The sequence below is a fragment of the Zonotrichia albicollis genome, chromosome Z (assembly GCF_047830755.1).
Source record: "Zonotrichia albicollis isolate bZonAlb1 chromosome Z, bZonAlb1.hap1, whole genome shotgun sequence".
In the NCBI taxonomy this organism is placed as follows: domain Eukaryota; kingdom Metazoa; phylum Chordata; class Aves; order Passeriformes; family Passerellidae; genus Zonotrichia; species Zonotrichia albicollis.
The window spans coordinates 54,968,823-54,985,466 of record NC_133860.1 but is presented as its reverse complement, the minus strand read 5'-3'; the positions used below and the strand labels follow the sequence as shown (position 1 = coordinate 54,985,466).

At 36.7% G+C, this 16,644-nt stretch overlaps 1 protein-coding gene across 2 annotated transcripts in view; it reads left to right on the top strand.

The window, feature by feature from the left end:
* FRMD3 (FERM domain containing 3) overlaps nt 1-16,644 on the top strand; it is a 133,982-nt gene that overhangs the window by 54,329 nt on the left and 63,009 nt on the right. For both annotated transcript variants that reach the window (XM_074533088.1, XM_074533089.1), the window contains one exon: nt 4,871-4,975. In XM_074533088.1, the coding sequence (XP_074389189.1) occupies nt 4,871-4,975 (105 nt within the window). The remainder of the gene's footprint in view (nt 1-4,870; nt 4,976-16,644) is intronic.

The following is a 16,644-nucleotide window of genomic DNA, read 5'->3' as shown; positions in this document are numbered from 1 at the left end:
CTTGTGACGACATTCAGATAAATAAACACAGAACTCCACAGTAAAGCAAATTCAAATAGGGAAAACATTTCACTGAATGTAAGATCTTAAAATGTTATATGTAGTTTTCCTCTTATTTTTAGTTTTATGAAGCAGTCAGAAAGGTTTTGTGATCTTGTTTTACGTCATTGGAGAATTGTTAAATTGGTAGAACAAGCTACACTCTGCCTTGCTTTTTAAGTTGCATCAAGATAGATGAAATAAAAAAAATCCCCAAAGCAAGCATGAGATGGGGATAATGTGTTAAAATGTGCAAGAGCTACAAAGATTGTTGTTTGGGTTAGTTTCTGTATACCAGAGAAATTACCAAGGAATTAGGTTACTCAGTCATAAATTTGCAGAGTTGCAGAAATGAAAGCTGTAATAAGAGTGTCTGGTAGGGAGAATGATGCATTCTCCAGTTTGTTACTCAGTTCCTAGAGCTGAGGTAGAAACTCAGGTTGCCCTCTGAGTCTATCAATGGAGGACGCTGTGTGAGCATCTTTTCATATCTTGTTGCAGCACAGAGCATCCCGTTTTGCTTAATTCTTTTGTCACAGCTGCTAGTTTAGTTTGATACATATTTGTTTCAATGGAAATGAAAACTTTTGATCCAGCTTAAAAAAAGCAGTGTTTAACAGTTATTTGCAAACTGACCTTGTGTGTTCAGGGATTTTGTCATTTACATGGTATTATATCTGTTACATATGTGTTGGGGTTTGTTGTGGGATTTTAGTTGTATTAAGGTCAGATATTCAAATACAGCCATAGGAAAAACATACTCATCTTGTCTGTGCCTATTTATCTAAATAAATCAGAAAGTAATTTCTCAAATTATTTATAGAAATCTCCAAATTTTTAAATGTGTGGAATATCTGCATTATAGGACTTTGTTTAAAGCCATTGCATCGGTTACAAAAATATGAATGAAAATATTTCTCATTTAAGATAGAAAGGCATATTTGAATTAATACACTTTAAAAAGTGGCTTATTTAATAGTATTATTTAATTGAACACAATGTATTGATTACAATTCAGGATATTTCATATATCTCACCTGCAGACTTTTCTGACTGTTGCTTCTGCCTGCTTTAATGGACGATAGTGGATAACTTCTGAGTGAACTGTGGTATAATTCTAAAATATTTGAGCTGTGAAAATTTTAAGTGTATGACTTGACTATTACTTTCAGATCCCTGTTGTTTGTGGCTGAAATTCTTCAGTGGTATTGGAAATAATGGGTTTCTTTATTACGTAATTTTTTCATGTTCTGACAAATATTCTAAAATGTAATATAAAATTATTTTTCTGAATGGCTACAAAGTATTTTTTTGTATAAAAGGGTTTAAGGATTGTTTTTTTTCTTTGGGTTTTTTTTTGGTTCTTGTTTTTTTTTAAGGATCGCTTAATTGGAAAGCTGTACAGCAACTGTCTGAAATTTCAGGCAATGTTTTATATTCATTATTCTCTGACCCAAATCCATTCCCCTGCTCTGTTGTGGATGACTTGCTGTTCTTAATTTGTGTTATCCAGATTCTTTCACAAATCAGAACGAAATTGTGTTTTAATATATTCTTTTGTAGCATAGTAATATGTAGTAATATGAAGAAAAACATCATTAGATTCTAAAGCTCAGAAGAATTTGAAGCATGGTTAGAGAAATGTAAAAAATGTTTATTTATTCTGCTGTTTGGAGAAAATAAAATTAACTGCCATTGTCCATCCTTCTTGTCATACAATCTATTATGAATTAGGACTTGATGTGCAACCACATCAAGTATTTTCCTCCGTGTATCAATTAAGATATCTTTATTTTTTTCAAAATTTCAGGTGTCTAGAAGGCTTTAATAGTGGAACATTTACAATTTCATATGATGACTCTCACTACATTATGCCTGTGCTGAATTACCCGACTTTTGTGCATCTTGAATTTTTTTTTAAATGTAATGAACTGAAGGGGGTATATTAACCAAGGCTGAATTATTAACTAGTCCCTTCTATTTATCAATGGGAGGCTTAAAGATTGCTAGAGCATGAATCTAGCTTGGAGGCTTTTTGCTCTTTTTAGTTTGGTTTGTTTCCATCATCTATTTTCCGAGGAAGAAAACTAGGACATCAATTCCTTTTAGAAACAGAACGGCGTCACTGGATTTATAAACATTATGTGCGCTGTAGGCTTTCATTGGTTTCTTCAGGAGCTCAGAAATTTGTGATTATTTAGGTGACTGAAGAAAAGCAAATTTTAAAATTCATAGATTAGAATGTGAAGCCCTAGTAGTTTGTTGTAGAAGATTGTATTACTGACTGTTCTTCCAGTGTGTCCTGGTTTAGCGCATGCAAGCATCATATAGCCAAGCCAGAACACAGATACACCCTCTAAATTTGTCAGATGAAAATATGGATAGTCTGGCTTCCCCATTTCCAGTATTTTAAAAAATGGATTTCATTTGTACATAGTTGCCAGTAAAATCTGTTTTCATGTTTGATTGTACCTGAGTCATCTAATAGCTGTTATTTCCCAGTCCAATTTAATTTGCTGTAGATTAGTTGAAAACTGTATGCAACTTAAATGTCACATCTGTGTTTGTAATTGCCCCTACTGCCTTTGTGATGAAATGTCACTGTGCAATTTTGTCAATATTTTGATGGTCTCTCATAGTCACAAAACTTTCCAGACACTTACAAGGTTTTAAGTTAGAAAGCAGTTAATTGAAATATGGCTGCATTAGTGGATGAAGATTTTTTTTTTGTTAGCCACAGGGAGAGTCACAGTTTTCCTTTTGTATTTTTCAGACTTGGATAGGACTTTTCCTTTTGAGGAAAGCGTTCTCTATGTTGTCTCCAGGATGCCCATACTTGTAACTGGGTACAGCCCCAAGAGATGTCAGTGAATGTACCCACTCTTAACAGTAAACAAGTTGATTCTTTAATGGCTTGAGGCTGGAAGGAAACCTGTAGCATCTAGGTTACATGGGAAAAGGTAACAATACAGAGTGCAAAGCATGGGGATGCATAAGCACAAACTGAACAGACAAAATGTGCTAACATCCTTCGACAAAGGCTGTTTAAAAGTACGAAAAAAAATTATGGGAGCGCCATGTGCAGACAAGGCAGAGATATCTCCAGGCAAGTAGGAGAGTATGGAAGAGTGCAGGACTGAAGTTTATAAGGGATAAAAGGTGGAGACAGATAGGAGTAGGGGAATCAGATGGCTTACACAGTAGCATTGGAAACAGAGATGGCCACATCTTTTCCTCTTCCTAGGAAAAGGAAATCTCTAGAGAAATTGGCAATTCCATTGTGGCTGGAAGTGAATTTGGGAAGAGAGGAGGTTCTTATGGCAGGCAAGGTTACATCTGCAGGAGCCTCAGCATACAGAAGGGCAATGCATGTCTTTGTCAGGGCCTTAACTGAGGGTGTTTTTTATTTAGTTATCTGTTTGTTGCGTGATGGAGACCAAAAAGTAAGCAACTGTATCTACATGAGAATTCCTTATTAATTGTAAAGATAAGAGAACAAAAATTTAGTTCACAGATTGTATTATTTTCTAACTCTCCAGTCTTTAGCATGCCTCATTTTTCCTGTGGGAAGCAGTAGATCTCACCAAACAGTGGTGGTGCCCAAGCTATCACCTCCTCTGCCCTTTAGAGCATGGTGCTGGTTTGGGCTCAGCTACTTCTGTGCAAAGTGAATATGCTAGCAATACCCAGCCTCATAAAGTACCATGAGATATATAGATGCTGTCCCTTCAATTTTGCTTGCCATGCTCTTTACAGCTTAAAGTACCTCTTAAATTCTTAAAAAAAAGTTTGAACAAGGCATAGCATTAAAGTTTTCAGGAAGTAGTTTGGAGAAAAACAATTAAGTAGTTTTTTTTTTTTTATAAAGTGATTTCATGTCCTGTGTAGTTTCTATTCAGTAGACATTAAAGAGCTGAATTCAAATTGTTTCATGTCAGCAAAGGGTAGAGACTCCTGGTCTGCAGCAGAGAAGTCTCAGTGCAGGATGAGAGTGAACACATAGAGGGAAAAAATGTAGAGACCTACACCACTGTGTAGTAAAGCACCATTGTCTGTTTGAAAGGGACTATTTCAGGAAAACAGCTTTAGTCCCATGCTAATACTGACACAAATCACATTTCAGAAAAAAACCCACATGAACCTTCACATTAGCTGGATCAGAGGAAATGTGAAAACTCATGTAGGATCTCCATATTAGGCGTCAGATAAATGAGAATAAACTCACACTCTTGAGATGGAAGAAAACAGAAAGAAAGAATGAGATTGTTAGCTAAATATCATGTGTAACAGTAAGATTTGGCTGTGGTTACCCAGTGACAACACAAAGATGAAAACTTCTCTTTCAGTCATTTGGGCATTTGTTCTTTATACTGTAACTTTGACTTAATGGAGGGAATTAGTGATCAGACCTCTTTTGCTATGGGCACTATGTAAACATCCAATAGAGTACTCACATTCAGATCTGCTTTCAAATTTGAGAGGATAAAAAAACCACAAAGGGTTTTGAAATTCTGTATATAAATGTTATGCCATTATAGCATCTGTGGAAATATGATTGCTAGTAGCAAATTAAGTCTCATAAATGTGTAGCCATTAGAGCAGCATGAGTTTTCCTGAGGTAGGAGTAGTAATGATATTTTCTTAACTAATCTATGAGTGTGCAGGGAGTGTATTGATCATTACTCTCTTGAGTCTTATAGAGACGATAAACAGTTAAGTTCTTGTCCTCATCTGAATAACAGCAAATTTCACGTATCATTTTCCCTGACACTTTGCATAGATTTGTAGACAGCAGATTCACATAATGTATAATTTCTTTATCTTTTTACAGAGGGAAACCAAGGGTCAGTTTCTTATCGATCACATCTGCAACTATTACAGCTTGCTGGAAAAAGACTATTTTGGCATTCGATATGTTGACCCTGAGAAGCAGAGGGTATGTATATAATCTCTGACTAAATTTGTTTTAAAGTAAAGTTAATTGAAGTTTTTTTTAGTAAGAATGTGTGTTCTGATGCAAAGTTGTGTATCTCTGAGGATTTGTACTCAGGCTGTAATCTGTAAGGTTCCTAAAGGGGCATTATTAAATTAATTTCCCCCTCACTTAATGTATTTATTATCATGCTATTACTATATTATTATATATTCTGATTTGTGTAGTTCTCGTCACTTAAACTAGAAAAGAATCTATAGGCATGACTCTGAGTCAGCACAGAGCAGCTCTAGGCTCTGACTGTGTGCTGGAATTTGGGATTTTTAGTTTTCTCTTAGTGTATGATTTTTGGAATATGTAAGAAGAAATCCTATCCAGTCATTCTGTTTCACCCATCACAGGATACATGGACTTAAGTCTATAATACAGAAAACAGATGTGATTTGTCAAGCTTTGGGGGGTTCTTCAGGCTGGTCCTCCCTATAAGCATCTTTACATTTCTGCAATAAAGTTCTCAGGCCTGTGCTGTAGACATTTTTGTGTACAGCAATTAGACATCCTTCCTAGGTGTTAGGTGGTTCTGCAGGTTGTATTTTATAGGTGATTTGCTGCTGCTACCCTCACATGGCTTCAGAGGACTTTTATTGTATGAGCGTATGAGCAAATGGTGAACACAGAAAGCAGAAGTCCTGAGGTACTGAAATTCGGAACTGCGTCTTCACCATGTTGTCCTGCTGGTCTCAGTATTAAGACTTAGATATGTGACTTTAAATATCTTGGGTACATTTAATCTCTGGAAGCAATTACCAGTTTGAAGCTTCTGTGATTGAAAACAAAAAAAAAATAATAATTTGGTTGGATACCTCTTACTACACCTTAATTAGTTTTGTCAAAAATCACAGGAGTTGGGCTATCACCATCAGCTCAATCTTATAGAATTGCAAAAGCTTTGCAAAGCTACACCAAATAGTTTCCATTGCATCCCCCTTTTAAAGTGAAAACAATTAGCAGTTATTTTCACCAGTGTTCTTAATTCTTCACAATCATAAAAGTTGTAGAGGTATTCACCTGTTTGGAATTGATAGAGAGATTAGGTTGGGCTAATAATTGGGTTATAATTAAGTAAAACTCAATAAATACTTACTTCTGTTGGGTGTTTCTCTGACAGTCACTCAAAAAAGCTACAGAAAAGTTATTTTACTTAACGGAAGTAAAGAGGGTCTTTTAAATAAAACCAAATTTTTGTCAAAATACTTTAAAACAGTGATACTTCAGAAAAGAACTCCAAAACCTGGAAGTGATTGTGATGCCCATTATATCATACGGTATGTAGTTCCCGCATTTCAAAGAGCTGTTAGCTATATTGTTAGTTAATTTGCTGCACTGTCTTATCCATCATGGCTATACAGTTGCTATTTTACATCTCGTAGTATAGCTAAATATAGTAGGAAGATTCTACAGAAGCTAAATTTTTTCATTGCTTAGCAGCACAAGACAATTTGAAAAAAAGTAAGTTCTTACCTAAAAAATTTTGTGTTTTCATTTTCCTTTTTATCCCACAACTAGAGAATACTGTTGCTATTCTCTATAGTCTGGACCACTACCAACTGGTCCAGTCTTCAGCTGGATTTTGTTAAACAGACATACAAAACTTGAATTTCCATAAATGTGTTTTTAAATGCTGATTCACAATTGTTGTCATGTTTTCAAGCATATCAATAACGTCTCTCTATTTCTTTATTTTAAATTCTGTCATGAATTAGGACAAGATTTATAAGGGACCCTTCTTTGTACAGACTTAAATGCTTCATTGATGAGTTGAAAGCAGTGTACATTCTTTTACATAACAATTCATTAAAATAAGCTATTTTTATATTCAGTACCTTATATTGTCACAAACAGCTTTCTGGAAGTCCAAGAATTCCTTACTTGTGCACCCTAGCAATGACGTGAATATATGATAACCCAGACACTCCCACATAGCTCCAGGCTTTGCCACCTCATGGTTACTGCAAAAAGTTAACTCTGTCCTGGCCAAAACCAGGACAGCTCACTAAAAATCTATGGAAATTAGAGTTTTGAATTGATGAGGTATGTGGCAGTTTTCCTCACTGTTTTTATTTCAGCAGTTGTGAGTTTACATGCCTGGAATTCATCTAACAAAAATCCATCAGTAGTTGCCTAGTTATGTGGTTAAAGAGATAAGCTATAGCAAGTATAATATCACAGGAGAAATGTCATATGTCTGTAGCCACTGTACAGGTATGAGTACTTATAGTTCTGTAGAAGAAATTTCCAAAGAGTATTTGTAATTTGGTCGAAGAAATTGCCAAGACTTAGTGGAATTCTTACAGGTCCCAATGAAGAGAAAGAGACACACATTTTCCACAGTAAATTATTAGGGCTTGGTGAGATGTGTCACAGAACACAAACAGTAGCCCAGCAAAGACCAGTAGGTGGATTTCAGCAACAACTGCTTTCTGAATTTAAACCTTGTGGTTTGGCCAAGCACAACTACTTTGATGGCAGCGATAGTTCATGCTGTCATGCTAGTTGATAATGTGTGTGACAATGTACTTCAGTGTCCCAGAGACAAATAAAGGGATGTGGGAAAATGAATAAAGTGACTATTGACTAGTCTGGTTTTAGTGCATGGCGTGGCTATGGTAACAGACACTTTGTTTGCCTCTTAGGACTGTATTTGCGGGAAGGTATTAATATCATTAGGCTCTAATGAGACCTCAGCTGCTCTGATCTAGATATCTGTATTCAGGAAAGATCAACTTAACTGAAGATGGAAGGAGGGGATAAGATGTATTAGAAGCATAAAAGAGTGGAGAGCTTGTTTCTGAGATGCTTCTAAGAAGAACACACCCTTTTAGTGCAGGAATCAAAGGCTAGGAAGATAGGGTTATACATACATCAGAGTGTAAAATAGAAAGAAAAAAAATGTTTAAGCAAGGGAGGTGGTTCTTACAGTGGTGACAGCCGCACTGTCTGAGATAGTCCTAATGGAGGCAGTGGGGAAAAATCTTTCACCAGGTTGGTCAATAATTTTGGGAGAATTCTCTATAATTTTATGGAAGGAGTTTATATTAAATATAGTCAAAGACAGAGACTAGGCACCATCTTCTGACTGTTCTTTCAAACAACATGTAATAGGAGCTGAAACAAGAAAGCATAACTTTTTCAGGAGGATTATTGTTGATTCTGATGTACATAGCACACAATGGGTGTTGCTTTGCTGAATTTCTTGGAAATGCTAAATGCCTCTGTTGTAGCATTTCTTATGTTGCAGAATTTTATATTTGACTGCATAGTCTCTGTGCTTGCACAGAATGGACTATATCACTGGTTCCAAATGAAACTGCCAAAATCATGCATTTAATTCTGGCTTTTAGTGAATTATTCTTGATTGATTTTTTTGAATAGTGATATACAAAATAATAGTATATTATTATACAGTGTACGCACACACACACATATATATGAAATATTATGCAGATTTATGCCACTGGCATTTAGTCTAGCAGTCATGCTTGCCTCCATTTTATTAAGATTTAATTTTTTTTGTGCAAGGGTTCCATAGTTGCTCTGAAAGCTAATTTGCAGTCCTTTTGTTTTATAATGAGGGAGCTCAAGCAGGCAAAAATACCAGCTTTAATTAATCCAAAATATCTTCTAAATGTAGAGTATGCTACTAAAATGTAGTATTTTGACTTAGGAGTATGAAAATGTTTGATTGAGTTTGAGAAGTTAAAAAATGAATTGCTTCAATATTTCAGATGTTTAAAATTAAATGTTTCAAGGTTTCTGTTTAGAACATTCAGAATTTCTGACTGTGAAAAAATGTAGAAAATTGAGCTAATTATGTCAAAAAAACTTTGAAATACAGGAAAACAGCTGGTGTTTTTATAGGTTATTTTTCAAATAAGTAATAATATATATTTCTTCCTTCCCCAACTCCACTTTTATAATAATCCTTTCCTCCTACATGAACAAACATGTGTGTATATTTTGGACATACTTAAACTTTTTTGAGCATATATAAACTTTAAAAAATTTTTTATAGTTTTCCATATTCTACTCCAGACAAACTCTGGATGACATTCTTAACAGAAGTAGCATTGTATTTTCTTTTATATCTATGGGAGAGTAACAGTGACAATAAAATCAAATTGAACTAGGAGTTAAAATCCGTAGGTTCTCCACCGTGTTGTACCTTTTAGTGTCGCATTTGGATAGTCTTTTGGGGAAACTTTGCCTTAGTGAGATTCAAAAATGTCAGTGGTGTATTAATTTTATGCAGTAAATTGTGGTATGCTGTTTTATGTCTAATGATAGTGAGAACAAAGGAGTTCCTAGTGTTCATATATTAACTGTTAACTTTCTCATGTGGATTTCTGAGACAGTTATGTGGGATCATATTGCCTTTCTCTCTGACTCTAAACTGTAGTAACATTTAAAGCTACTTTTGGTCAAATTTGACCAGGGCAGAGATCATGCATCTGAACTTGGCACTGGTGAGGCCACACCTTGAGTCCTGCATTCATTTCTGGGCCCCTCACTTTAAAAAGGACTTTGAGGTTCTGGAGAGTGTCTAGAGAAGAGCAACAAGGCTCATGAAAGGACTAGAAAACCTGTCTTATGAGGAATGGCTAAGGGATCTGGGTTTGTTTAGTCTGGAGGAGAGGAGGCTCAAGGGCAAGTACATTGCTCCACATCTCCCTGAAAGGAGGGTGTAGTGAGCTGGGAGCTGGTTTCCTCTACTGTGCCAGCAGGGAGAGGACCAGGGGAAATGGCCTTAAGACGAGACAGGGGAAATTCAGATTAGTTATTAGGGAATTTTTTTCACTGTTAGGGTGGTCAGGAAATATCTTTCGCTGGGAGGTGATAGAGTCACCATCCTTGGCAGTGCTGAAGAGGAGTCTGGATCTGTTGCTGGGTTTGTGGTTTAGTGATTTAAGGGTTATATTGCTAGTGCTGGGTGAAAGAGGGGACTGGATGGTGTTAAAGGTGTCTTCCAGCTTTGATAGTTTTATGATTCTATATAGTTCTCATTATTAAGTTCCTCTATGGGTTCATGAAGATAAGCTGCCACATTGGTGGATAGAACCCTGTTATTTTTCTTACTGAGGAAAACACTGAAGACCAAACCCAGCCCAGGAGATCTCAAGAGAATAAAGAGACATTGAGACATTGTAAGATACACTGTAAGAACACAGGAACAATCATTTTGGAGCTTGTGCTTTTTAACAGTTTCAAATAGAAACCATGCCTGGACCAGCTGTTACTGATTCTCCTGCTGAAGGAACTATTCCTGGTACCTTTCTATATACTCGATACCATATTGAGGCCAATTGTCACCCTCCCACGCTTGTGGAAATGCAGAATGGCTAATTCTCTGGGTTTATTGTGTAGCATCTTCGTTTTTGGACTGATACAAGATGAGAATAGGATGAGAGAGGGAAGCTGCTGTTCAGCATCTTCTCTAGAGCGGATTTCTTGTTGAAAAAGGCTGTTGTTCTTGAGTGCAAGGGGAGATTCAGCTGAAAAATTCTAGTGTGGTAAAAGATAGTCTTTAAGTCCCTTCAGAAGGGCACCTCAGCAAGGTGAGCAATGATTTAAACTTGGAAATGCTTCTCTCCTTTTTTTTTCTTTTTTCACTCCCAGTCAATCAATCTGGGCCCAATGCTTGGGATTTTGTTTTTGAGAGTGGAAGTTTGGCATGGTAGTTAGACAGAAATACCTTGGAGCTACCCATGGTGTAGGTTGGAAATGCCATGAAAAGGCTTTGTAGGACCTTGAAGCAATTGTGAAGTCTTAGCTGTCACTGTGGAGATGTCTGAAATCATAATCACCCTTAAGCATTAAGATGCTTTGTCATGTGGGTGTACTGCAGGGCTGTCTGGGAGTAGCAGAGCAGTGCAGTGGCTTTAGCCCTGTGCGTGTATCAAAGTAAAGCTTTCAAATTAGTGGAACTACTCTGTGAGTACACTCCCTCTATGCAGCTGATCCTGAGTGGTAGCTTTGAGTACACTGGAATTTTCTGACTTTCCCAGAGCATAGAGCCTGGTTTGCTGCTTTGATAGGAGGGTGACACTGGGCACTATGGATTTGTCGGCATGCCTGCTAATTCCTTCCTAAAGAACTATTGCAGATAAAATTCTCATTTTGCTTTCAAGCTTAAATATGATGAAAATTGGGTGACACACATATAGGTTTTTTTTAAAATCAGATTTTATTTCATTTATTTTACTAGTAAGGGTGGTGAGGAGACTCATTTTTACACCAAAGTGTATCACTTACAATTGACCTGGGCAGAATATTTGTTTAATCTTACAACCTAAGTAGTTTAGCATTGTGCCAGTATTTACTAGGAAAGGAAATTCATCTCTGGTCCATTAGTAATTAATTTCTTTATCATGAAGTAATGGTTCTGTTTTTAATGGGAGCTATATACAAAATGTACAGCATTTCCTCATCAGAGGGACCTTGGGAAAGGGTCATCAAATCTTGAGTGCAGCTGATCTCTGCTTTAGCAAGAGCAGCTATTTGATACATGTTTCCAAAAATGTGTACCTAGTCCCCACATGAGAGTGGTGGAGGTTGGAAGAAAGACACATTAGACAACTTGCAACCTCAGTTTAATGAAGTTTTGTTTTTAAGGACTTGCAATACTCCATACAGTAAGGAGTAGAGACCAGTCTGGGAGAACTCCAGTCTCTGTAAAGGAGTAGAACAGAAGTATTATGGGCAGAACCCCAGAGTAACTGAGCTATAAGTTAATAAAAATCTTAATCCTTATCCATGCATACGAACCTCTGCTCCAGGGCACAGTTATCACAAAATTTATTGCATTTGCATGAACTTTTGCTGCAATGCTGCTTGCTGTGTGCTGTTCAGGTCATGTAAATTCAAAATAATTGAACTGGAAAAGGAGCAAAGAAGGCTGTGAGAATTATATCTAATAGAAATGGATTTCATCCAGAGATGGAGTAAAAAATAATATGTCTAGGAAAAGAGGTGAGTGAGAGAGAATGAATAAGAGAGAGTCAGAGAGTAAGCAAAAGTGAATGAGAGAGAAGAATATGTTGTAAAATAACTTGGAGAAGTTGATCAGGGAAAAGTTGGCCTGTAATTCTGAGAACTGAGACACTCTAAAGTAAACTAAGTGTAAAGTCACAGGCATTGAGAATTAATTTTTAGAAAACCATAGGCAGTAATAAAATTCATTGTAGCTGTCATGAATTTGAAAGAAGTGTTAAAAATTGGAGTTTGGACAAATTGTTTAAAGCCTACAAAGATTTAAAATGAATTTTAATGTAGCCTGGCAGCCCATTGAGCACAATGGGAGCTATTGCTCTTGTTCTTTCTCTAAGTGCTTGTTTCAGACCATTTTCAGAGACTAAGTGCTGAGTTAAATGGCATCATGCTTTTACTAGTAGAGCTGCATTTAGGTACTAAACAAAAATTTGACAGAAATGAATAATAATGTGAAGAGAATATATACATTTTTATACATTTAATTCAGCAGAAATATTACTAACCAAATATCTTGTGTGAAGATTAGTAAATTTGTAAACGAAATCCTTTTATATTATCATATATTGATAAAAGCTAAGATTTTTTCCCATTGGTTGTGAACCAGTTTTCTGTGAGAATGTGGTGGCTCATGCATCCATCAATATATGCGGATTTTATGGCCAGATGTTCAGCTGATGTAGAGACTATGGATAAGTTCCAACATACAGCAGTGATAATTTGGAAATTTGCCAGTTCAGAATCATATTCTGAACTGGTGATTCTGCTCCAGTGTATGTGACTACCTTTTCTGGACCAGATAAATGTTTGTGATAGTGATGTACCTTGCTTCTACCTCATTAACATTGGTGCTCTGATTTTGGCAAAAATAACACTAAATAACATTGGTGCTCTGATTTTGGCAAAAATACAGAGAAGCAGCTCTTTTGCTATGGCAGAACAATGTCAATATTCTTGATATAAAAGTTCTTGAAACCATGAGAAAGCAGTGCTGGCCTCAGGGCATGACGAAGGAGACACACATTATGCCCTAGGTCCTTTGGCATCTCTTGTGCCTGTAAGAGTTGCCTGTCACCTAATCAATTGCCCTGTCTGAACTTCTGTGAGCTTTGGATATGTATTTGTTTGTTTGTTTTTGTTTGTTTGTTTGATTGGTTGGTTTGGGGTTTTTTTTGGCAGTCCCTATGCAAGTCCCTTATTTGAAGCTAAAGCAAATTTACCTTGATTTTGCTCTTCATTCAAGAAAAACATTATATATTCATTTTCAAGATTAATATAGGGTTTATTTTCAAGCTCAATATATGGAGTTTTCAATAAAATTAATTATTCTTTTAATTTTCTAGCAGTATTTCACATCTCCATTCTCCTGCTATTTTCTGTCAATTAAACAAAGTTTTCCAGTCCAGCCCTTGCCTGAAGTAGTTTTGTAAAACCTGCAGGTTCTTCAGATTCTGTTTTACTGTATGCAAATCCAAGCACTTGGCAAAGTATTGCTTGCTGAATGAAATTTAAGTGTTCACAGTATTTGGCCACTTTCAGTTGCCCATTCCTGACTGCTCCTCTTCCAAACACAGAGACTTAATCAAAGGCTCTAGTCTGGGAAGAGATGAGACTTTACTTTGCTGCCAGTGCTTTGAGGCACTAGGATAGGTTGCCCAGAGAGGCTGTGGATGGCCGATCCGTGGGAGTGCTCAAGGCCTAAACCAGGACACCAGGTTGGATGAAACTCTGAGCAATGTGGTCTTATGACACATGTCTCTGTCAATGGAATGGGAGGTGGAACAAAATCATCTTTAAAGTCCCTTTCCACCCACGCCATTCTTTGATTGTATCATTGTTTCCTTTTTCCTCACAGCTTCTTATTTAGAACTCTTAACCCTGTGCTGGATCAAGACAAAGCTCGGCCCTCTCAGACCTTCTCAGTGAATGGCTTTATTTGAAACAGGTCTAAACAGGCTGAAGTGTTTTTTACCAAAAGCATATCAGTGTTTGTGGAGTTAAACTGAGTTTCTAGAATGGTGCTTTTCCCCTTGCAGGGTGTCCTTGTTCACCCTGAGCTTTTGCTGTGAAAGCGGATAGCACATCAGCTGCTCAGCATTTGTGGGTAAGCAAGAACACACCTGGCCTCGCTAATGACTACTCAGCGCCACTTAAGGGCTGATCAGAGGTGAAGGCTCTATTTACAAAGCAAAAATTGCACTAGTCTGAAATGCAGCATACAGTTGCAATGAAATCTTAGTCAGAAGGCAATGCTCAGCATATTTTAGGATCCAGCACCAAAAGTGATATCTGTGAGAGTTTGCTTACGCACCACTGGCACTTGAAGCACCAAGACTTGTTAGCTGTCCCGTGACTGACCTTCAAGATTTCTATGTATCTTTCTCTCACCCTTCTGTTTTCTGTGAGAGCCCCTGTCTGACCCATGAGATACATAGCAGCTACTGAAACCTCTTGTGGAAAAGAGATTAGAAATGAGTAGTGCTGAACATCAATCTCCTCTCAGAATGCTTGGCAATGTGTTAACAGGATTAGGATCAAAGTATTTCCTTCCCCATTGGGCAGCAACCATGTTGCTAACATGCTTTCAATGAAACAAGAAGTTCAGCTCCTCCAGGAATAATTTCTAGTGATCATTAGCTACTATCACACATAAAATCAAGTTGCGTTGCAGGTGTAGGCCATCCTTCAATTAAAGCAGCCTTTGTGGACTACAATGTCAAATACACAAGACAGAGATGAAACTGCTTAAAATTGCTGGAGTTCTTTTCTCTCCCTGATTTGCACACTTTAGTGCTAGTAAAGAAATAAAAGATTATTGTCTCAGTTCTATACCTGAGTAGATTTTTTTGGGTTTTTATTACAATAAAGGGTACAATAACTAATTGCAATGAACAGTTGAAAACATCTGTGGCCTGTTCTTGCAAGGCAGTGTGACATGTGAATTAGTGACACTTTTTTGCAGCTGAACATTTAAAATGCTTCTAAAATTTATCTTTAGAAGCTAACTTGAGGTGTTATATTTTCATTCACCTAAGATTTTTTTTCATGGAAGTTGTTAAAAAAATATTACTACATGCAAAAAGCATTTTGGAAAACCAAATACTTTTCAATATAAAGTTTCTGCAGAAACAGCTTGATTAATTTTTAGGAACCTAAATCTCCTCCTTACTATAACAGCTAATTAATCTGGGAATAAATATGGCTTGGATACTGTATAGTAGAGATGAGGCACAGGTATTAATTATTAATAGTCAATGCTGTAAGGCTGAAAGATAAGTACTCAGGGGAAAATCTTTCCTAAAACTCAAATTGAAATATGCAAACAAATATTGGGGTGGCTATTTCCAGAAATATTAGCAATGACTAGGTGTTTATCTTCCCCTGACAGTCAGAGAGCATTAAGCACCTAATTGCTGTGTCTTTGAAAGACTCCACAAATTATGAAGTAACTCCTCTGTTTTCTGGAAGATTCAGCTGAATTGTGTACACGTTTGCAATCTTCCACCAACAGAAGATCACAGCAGAAATCTGAGCTTGTAGAAACTGCCTGTCACTTCCATGACCTCCATGTGAAAGCCTAGACTGCTTAATTGCTTGGTGTCTTTTCAATCTGTTTTAACCCATGTAGGTTGGGTCTTAGTGATACACGTTTGATTTTGGAAATGTTAGGTAAATCTGCATACCTGGGGGTTTGAGAAATTTCCATGTTTCCCCTCTTTCACTATTCACATGATTGATATCAGGGTTTCATATTTGCAAATTTGCTTTTTTTAATCTCTAACTGCTTTGTTGTAATAGGTAATTAACTTTTCCAAGCAGTTCTAAATGCTGATCTGGTCTGTGCTGATACTCCAGTCTGTGCTGATACTTCTTTTTGGTATTTCAAAAAGAAATATCAAGAAAATCGTGTTGTGTGTCTGCTAGATGAAAATCTTGAATACTCTTAACTTTCAGTTTGCTGGGAGCAGTACAGCATGGCTCACGGTCCAGGTCCCCTTTTGCTGTCTCAATCTTCATCTAGGACTGACCTGATCCTGGTGGATGTGGGGTGGGGCTGTGGAAAGTGGACTTCTATATTGGTTTGTCTTGGTTTCCCATCTGTGAATTCATTCTGGATTATGTACCTCTAAACCACTGCAGACTGTATAAGAATTCTTAAATCAGATTGTCTTTATCTTTTTATGAGCAAAGCTCAGCCCCCATTATTCAGAGTGAAACATATAAATAATTTATGTGTATTATCTAAAAAAAGAATGAAATGAGCTAGATATTTCTGATAACTCAGTGAAACCGTCATTGCTGATTCAATTATGTTTCATCTTTTCCCCTAAAAAGAGAGATACTGGGAAGACAGAATAGGTAAAGAAATGTTGGAGGGTTGTTGTTGTGTTGTGGCTGTTGTTTGAAGTTTGAAGTTGTTGGCTTTTGTTTTCTTTGTACCAGGGTTCCATATCAGTCTCTCAGTGATAAGCGAACTTCAAATAGAAATACATTGCCGGGCTTATCTCCAGTACTACTGTAGACTATTTGTGTGTGAGTTTCTGAGCAACCATAGCACATAAACCACAGATACTAAAAATGCTCATTCAATGGTATTTGTTTTTTCAAAAGTTCTCTTCAGAAAACTG